The sequence below is a fragment of the Fukomys damarensis genome, unplaced genomic scaffold (genome assembly GCF_012274545.1).
Source record: "Fukomys damarensis isolate Sample0158 unplaced genomic scaffold, DMR_v1.0_HiC HiC_scaffold_37, whole genome shotgun sequence".
Taxonomy (NCBI): domain Eukaryota; kingdom Metazoa; phylum Chordata; class Mammalia; order Rodentia; family Bathyergidae; genus Fukomys; species Fukomys damarensis.
In genome coordinates, this window is record NW_022900949.1 from 17874667 (window position 1) to 17882765 (window position 8099).

The 8099-nt window shown below is 37.6% G+C and overlaps 1 protein-coding gene across 1 annotated transcript in view; it reads right to left on the minus strand.

The window, feature by feature from the left end:
- The window catches only part of Yme1l1 (YME1 like 1 ATPase), a 39548-nt gene that overhangs the window by 27191 nt on the left and 4258 nt on the right, over positions 1-8099 (minus strand). The window contains exons 3-5 of the mRNA XM_019206145.1: positions 4889-5020; positions 2409-2571; positions 84-182 (exon numbers count right to left, since the gene is read on the minus strand). Coding sequence (XP_019061690.1) covers positions 84-182; positions 2409-2571; positions 4889-5020 — 394 coding nt within the window. The remainder of the gene's footprint in view (positions 1-83; positions 183-2408; positions 2572-4888; positions 5021-8099) is intronic.

An 8099-nucleotide genomic window follows, 5' to 3' on the forward strand; every position in this document is an offset into this window, starting at 1 on the left:
ACAAAAAAAAAAAAAAAAGCAAATCTTAAAATGATAAATAATCTATTATACTTTTCAAAACAAATATAATTGTTGCTCCATACCTGGCCAGGACTGTAGATCTGAACAAATGCTCTGAAGAGTTCTTGGATGTTGTCGAAACAAGCAAGAGGAACGTAAAGTATTAAACATATCTAAGTGACCTGGAGGGAAATTGCAAAAAGTAAGTTTCATGTTTTCCAAACCAAAAACACAAAAATTACATGACGTATTAACCATTTTTATAAAATATTAGAAAAACCACAATATAACAAAAGTTTCACACCTTTTGTCTGTGATATGACTTTGCTTTCATAAAAATGTTTAAAGCATTATTAAATTAAACTACTTTAAACTGCAGAGCTCTTCATATAACTGTTACTTAACAATTAGGATACTTTGGGGCCGGGGATTTAGCTCAGTGGTTCCACTGCCTGCTTCACAAGCACAAGGTCCCGAGTTTGATTCCCCAGTACCAAAAAAAAAAAAAAAAAAAAAAAAAGGTTACTTTTACATCAGTATACAGCTGCCAGAACTAAATTCCAATCAAGAGAGGTATAAGGTATGTATGTTTAAGCTAATTACCTTTAGAGTATAAAGAGAGAAGGAATTGCTATTTCAGAAGCTTTAATGACGCAAAAAACACAAACCTTAGCACTGCTCTTTTTCCTTTTCAAAGTTTCCATAATCAGTGAGTATTAAGAAAGTTCCAACCCATAAATACAGCAATCATTTCCAACTCCTACTCTTTTTTTGGGGGGGGCACCAGAGATCAAACTCAGTACATTATACTTAGGAGGCAGGGAGCAGCACCACTGTGCTAAATTCCAGCTCCTACTCTTAAGTCAACCTCATCTTACATCTAAGATGCTAGGGTCATGGTTGGCAGTGGCAACAACAGAAATAAGTAGTAGCTGTCAATAATATGTCCCGATTAGAATTACATGTGCAGATTAGAAGAGCAATAATAACAGCAAAAAATCTATCCTATTGAGTACTTAATATAGGTCAAGTTCTTAATTTAGTTCTGCATAGACAATAAAAGAGGATTGTTAGACTAAGTCCCCAAGCTTAAAACCATGTTTTCCCCTCATTCTCGTATTCTTATCTTCACATTAAATATAAAGACAAAAGAAAAGTAAATGTTTAGTAAATGAATCAAGTTAATGCAAGGTATTGCTTCAAATCAAGCCATCATCAACTATTCAAACCTGTTTTTATTACTGGATTTTTACAGCATGTACTGACTTTAAAAATAAGAACCAAGATATATCATGTAAAGGTATGAGATCCCAATGATGAATGTAACTGTACTGTATACCTAAAGTGTACCAATAAACTTAAAGGAAAAACAAAATCTGCTCTTCCATTAATATGACACAGATACTTTGATAAAACTCTAATATTCCTTATGTACCAGCCAAAAAGAAACTCGGAAAGCTAACCTGACATTCCTTTCAACAGACCACAGTATAAACCTACTTATTATACTATCAGTTTGTGACAAACTTCAAATAAAAATGTAGACATCTCATAGAAGAACAAACTATGACTATTTCTTCATCAATGTTTTCCCAAAGACTAGTATGTTAGCTAGAATCTAATAAATATGTCACTTAAAGTTAAAATAAGGACAACAAAAAACACATTCATTAAATGTGATTTGGAATACTGGATTAGATCTAGGTACAGGAAACACGACAGTAATGTCCAAAAAAACTGATAAAGCAAATTTTGCTGAAATCAAAACAGTCTATACTTATTAAAAACACTGCCCCCTCCAAAAAAAATACTGTCCCAAGCCAGCACTGTTGGAAGGCTGAGGGAGAAGGATCCCAAGTTAGAGGCCAGTCTGGGGAACTCAAAGATCCTATCTCAAAAAATAAAAAGGTGGACTGGGGATTTAACTCAAGTGGTTCCACTACTTGCTTCACAAACCTAAAGTCCCAAGTTCGATCCCCTGTACCAAATAAATAAATAAATAAGAAAGACTGGGGATATAGCTCAGTGCAAAGGTCTTGAGTTCAATTCCACAAATCTCAATGTGAACTTCTCAGTTTTAACAAGTGTACCATGGCTATGAAAGATATCAAAATTAAGGGAATCGAGGTGCAGAATATGTAAAATTCCTCTATACTATCTTTGACATTTTTCCGTAAATCTAACATTATTTCAATATGAAAACTTACCAGAAAGAAAAAAAAAAAAACCTAAAGAACCCCATCCATAGTATATGCTAATAAATGATATCTAACTACTGGTTTTTTTTGGTACCAGGGATTGAACTCGGGTCCTTGCGCTCAAGGCAGGCAGCAGAATCACTGAGCTAAATCCCCGGCCCTCTAACTACTTTTTTATAATACTTAGTTGGCAAAAATATATGAACATACCATATTTATTTTCAAAGAAGGACTGTGCAGAGACATGAGACGTGTGCCAGGGGGAAGAAACACTGCTGCTTTTGCAAAATCCAGGAAGTAGATTTTCTACCAGTTGATCAATCTGTCCAATTTTTAATTCAGACAATCCAAGGTCCCTTAAATTAAGTGTAGGCTGTAAAAGATTCAGTCAACCAAACAGTAACATTATTGAGACACTTAAAGAGTATTTACAACCCAGATGCAATTTTTTTCAAATCCAAGAAATATACTGATTTCTTACTATTTAAAATATAATTAGGACCGAGGATTGATCTCAGTGGCACTAAATCTGTCTTGCAAGCGCAAGGTCCTGAGTTCAATCCCCAGTAAAAAAAAAAAAAAAACAAAAAACAAAAACAAACAAACAAAAAAAATATATATATATATAAAATTTGATAAAATATTCTTAAATTATAGTTTTACTGAGGTCAGCCATGTGAAGTTTGACAAATGCTAAGGATACCCTAATGGTATCCTTAAATAAGAAAATAACATTTCAGCATGAATGAGGAAAAAAATGGATCTTTTCATTCAAGCCAAAATCACCAGTGAACTAAGCACTGACTCAGAAAATGATGGTAAGTGTTTTGCATTTTTCCCTCATCATATAAGGTACTCTCATCTAGTGCTAATACATCAACCATCAGTCAAACAGTATAAATACTGATGGGGGTGCAGCTCAGTGCCAGGGCACAGCAGGCAAGGGTGCAAAAACAAAAGGGCTAGCACGAGGGGAGAGCACAAAAAGGGAAAAGAAAGTTAAAAGTTAAAATTTTACTGTTTTTCTTTGTTGTAGTACTGGGAAATGAACCCAGGACTTCCAACTGAGCCATATCTCTGGCCCTTTTTTAATCTTTTAAGACAGGGCCTCAATAAATCTCTAAATAGCCCAACTGGGCTTGAACACATGATTCTCCTGCCTCAGCCTCTGGTGTGGCACCACCACTGCAGGCCAGGAAGTTTTACTTTCTTATGTTTTGTTGCTACTATTCTGGTTCTGGTTGAGCAACTTTTTTTTTTTTTTTTTTTGAATGATCAAAGATGTCTTTATAAAGTTTTTTCATGACTTCATTCTAAATACACAGAATAAAAAATGGTGTCAGCTCATTCATGAGACATCAACCAGATTTTCCTTATACTGTCTCAGAATTGAAAGATTCATTTCCCCAGAGAGTGTGCAATGCATCATAAAATGGCCTTTTTCTGAGGGTGGAAGGGGAAGGACTGGGCAGGATGGCATATTAAGTTGCACCACGACAGATATGAAAGACTATTATCCAATCTCTAGAACTCATATACATTTGATAACTTAGGGAAACAAAGCAATCATCTGTGACAACCCTAAAATACTTGACATATTTAGCATACTTAGGACTTGGTGTGGCAGTATTCTCTAATTGTACCATGTGGGCCTTTTGAAAGTAACAAAAGGCCAATTTCTGGTAAGTTTGTGGCTGAACACTACAGTCCAGCCTATGAAACGCAAGGTGAGTTTAACCGGGGTGGACATCTTAACACACAAAGGAAAAGCTTGTCAGTGAAAAACAGGGACTAAAGTACTTTCACAAAGTCTTTAAAATTGATACCAGTCGGAAAAGGGAAGGATCCTGATGTGAAGTCCTCCCAATTTAAAGCAGAGCCCTGGATGAGTAACATTTGATGAAAGCAAAGAAGTCACCACATAGCAAAGAAAGTGAGCAGCCATCAAGTAGGATGCCCAGCAATATGAAAAGGCTTTGATAAATTCAGTACTTGCCAAGACAAATACAAAGAATAATGAGGTCCTTAAGGACATCAATTCTGTATTTTATATCACCAGCCTTAAACTGAACGCTGGCTTCTAGTTACTTTTCAAACACCAAAAATGTCCTTTACAACCAACTCAGCAATTTCACTTGATAAACAGAAAAAAGAGACTGTAAAATGACAAACTTTTCACCTAATCACAATTTTATTCCAAGACTGGCCCTACGAAGTCCCCAGAACTCTCTCTCTACTCTTCTTCCACCGTCCTTTGCCAGAACTCCCAATATCAGAACTAAAAGAAAAAGGTTAAAGAGGCTTCCAGGAAACTTAACTATCATAACATCTTTTCTTGAAAACATACACTGAGTTCGTAACTAATTATATTATTTGGAAATATGAAGGTTCCTAGGTTTGCAATTCCCTTTATCCTAGGGATCACTGGATTTATAATTATATTAATGCTGAAAAAATAGTTTAGCTTGTACATTTTCCTTTCAAATACGTACTGTTAATTATACACAAATCTTCTGAAAGTCAGAAACAATATCCTACTACACTATCTTCCTTGAAACGTGGAAGGTAACTAGCAAGTTACTCATGAGTAATCGGTAATTACGGCCAGATGCTATTTCATCAGACATTATTAGAATTTACTATATTACATTAAAAAGACTTCCTCACACAACCAGAGTACAAACTATTACCTCACTGCTGGGAGCCTCATGCTCAGGAACTACATCTCGATGCTTGCTTTGAGAAACTGATGCACTGACGGGAACAAATACAGATTTCGGTGAATGGAAGGCACTGATAAGATGACTGAGAGGAACTGTAACCTAGAAAAAGAGAAAAGTTCAAATTAAGTGTATTTTTTAATCTTTTTCTTTTTACAATTTAGGATATGATAAAAGTTTAAAATATACTGAATAGTGGAACTGTATTCTGAGCCAGGAGCATACCATAGTGGTAGAACACTTGCCTTGCATGCTCCAGGCCCTGTGTTTGATCCCCAGTCTCACACACACACACACACACACACACACACGCACGCACGCACAATGTTAAAAACCACAAGTGCTCATTTACTGCTTTCAGATTTATTTTGGATCTATGAATTCAAAGTATCATCATGCACATGTAGTCCTTGAACTCATCATGTAGCCCAAGCAGGCTCAAACTTAAGATCCTTCTGCCTCTGCCTCCCAGGTGCTGGGATTAGAGGAGTGCAGTTTTTATTAATCTGGTTCCTAGAGGCTCACTCAATCTCCCTGCGTAGTTTCTGAAGAAGCTAGCTGGGCATGGCGGTGCACATCTGTAATCCTAGCACTAGGAGGCAGAGGCACGAGAATCACAGCAAGTTCAAGGCCAGCCTGGAGTACATAGTGAGTTCAAGACCAGCCTGAACTACATATGGAGACTCTCAAAACACACACTAACAGGCCCGGCGAGGTGGTGCACACCTGTAATCCCAGCACTCAGGAGGCTGAGGCAGGAGGATCACTGTAAGTTCGAGACCAGCCTGGGCTACATAATGAGTTCCAGGTCAGTCTGAACTACATAGTGAGACCCTGTCTCAAAATACCAAACACACACACACACACACACACACACACACACACACACAAAGAGTTTCTAATACAGCTGAAACTCCAGCCTTGCCTTCTCTTTCTAGAGGTATGAGAACAGAAGTACACTCTCTAAGCACTTGGTCTTTTTGGTCCTTAGTCCCACCCTGAGGCTATTTAAAGATTTAAATGGTCTCATTAGCCTAAAGGTAGATGTGATCAACAAGGATTGTGAATTTCCAATAACTCAAGGAATTACAATTTTAGAAGCTCTGAGCCAGGAAGAACACAAAGACTACATAAATGTTTTATTTTACCACAGTCTTCAACTAGAAAGTAAATTCCATGCAGCAAAAGGATTTTTCTACATTATTTTCTCAATTTTATCCAATATTGTCTCCCAGCAAAACAGTGCAATATTTAATAAGCAATATTTGAATGCTACACAACTATGAGTAACTGAATAAATTAAATGGGTTCTTACTAAAAACTGTGTCTTGTAATGTTTTCTCATTTAATCCTCATAACTAAAAAAATTAGTCACTACTATACTCTCACTAATATTTGCATATTTGTCCCCTCTATCAGGAGATGGGCCTTTAAGAATCACTACAGTGCTCCCTTCTTACTTTTAAACTCTTCTACCACGTTGTCAAAAGCTGGCACCCTGATAAAAGAGTTCTCAACTTCCAGAATGGTGAAGCAATAAATTTCGGTGCATTACATAAATAACCTAGGCTGAGGTACCCTGTTACTGAGGCAGACTAAGGTATTTCCCATTTAACAGAGGAAGACAGCAAGAATTCAGGTATATTTAGAGGCATATCCAGGATCACACAGCTAGTATATGGGACCAAGAATTTTAACCCAGGGAATGCAATTAAAAATTCCACAGATGGGCTGGGGATTTAGCTCAGTGCCTGCGTGTCAGCCTCATAAGTGCAAGGTCCTGCGTTTGACGCCCGGTGTGTGTGTGGGGGATTCGAGTTAAAAAGAGTTAAAAGACTTCTCATCACACAGAGGCCTTCTTCATATCCCATTATATGTCATTACATGAACAAAGGAGGCTATTGGATAAGCTGTTTAAAATTATGCACACCTATGTTAGTATGGAGGAGAAAAAGGATAAAATTTATTCTAAAATATATATATTTGGGTAAAGCCCAGGTAAGACTGCCAACAGTACACAAACTCACTTCACCATCTTTACCTATAGCATCACATAACACTGACTCACTCTCCGTGCAGCTGATGGAGAAAATCAGACATTCTTTATGTGAATTAACAGACCACGGCACTATTCTTTCTCACACAATTGCTAGGACTCCTCCAGACACTGTTATCTTGGTGCACAACACTTTCCCGTATCCAGCGGACCAAACCGGAAACATCTCTTTCACCTCTCATGAAATTTTCTTTCTTTCCATAATCACTACCATCACTTCAGTGGGAGCAACATTCCTTTCTTGGATTCCTACAATATCACCCTTAACTTCCACTCTTGCCCTCTCATATACTCCACACAGCCAGAAGCCAGACTGATCTATTAAAAATAAAAATCTTACGACGTTTTAAAACCTTCAATGGTATCCAACAGGCTTAAAGCAAACTCTCGTAAGGTTTCCTGCAAATTTCACGCCTGACACTGCTCCCTTTAATCACTAATGCTCCACCGATTCTAGTCTTATTTTTTACCTCCCATCTATTAAACCCTTTCCTCTCTCTACACCTGAAATTACTGTTCACTGTTCACGTAGCTAACTTACTCCTCTTTACTTATCACTGATAAAAGATTCTACATTTGCTTTGTTCGCCGCTCCCCAATAAACAACGACTTCATTTTCTATTATCCGGCCATTACTGTACTAGCACCAAAACAGGAGTTAAACAAAGGAACACGATCACACTCTTAAACCAAGAAGCTAAGGGTGTCGATTTAAACTGAAGGTTCTCAAAAAATGCTTGGCTGCTAACTGTGAGCACTTTCAACAAAGAAAAATGACACCTAACAAAATGGTACCAGCCAAAAATGAGATTTTTTTTCAAGTGAGTCAAGAAGAAAACATTGTCACGGTGACTAGTCCTAAAAGGGGAATAGAAATCCCACGGAATCACTTTTCTCTGCCCTATGTTTTGCTTTACAAAAAGATGGAGCTGAAGCCGAATCAAAACTTTAAATGCAAGAAGTTAACCACTCTTTGTTATTTCTAGCCGAAAGAAGTTACGGTTACTCGAGTGACCACAGCCTGTTTGCCTTAAATTCCGCTTCAGTGGGAGTCCCGGGGACGCGAACGTGAGCGGGATGGCGGCCTCGGCGACGATCGCGAGCCCTCCGCGGGGCAGCCCCAAG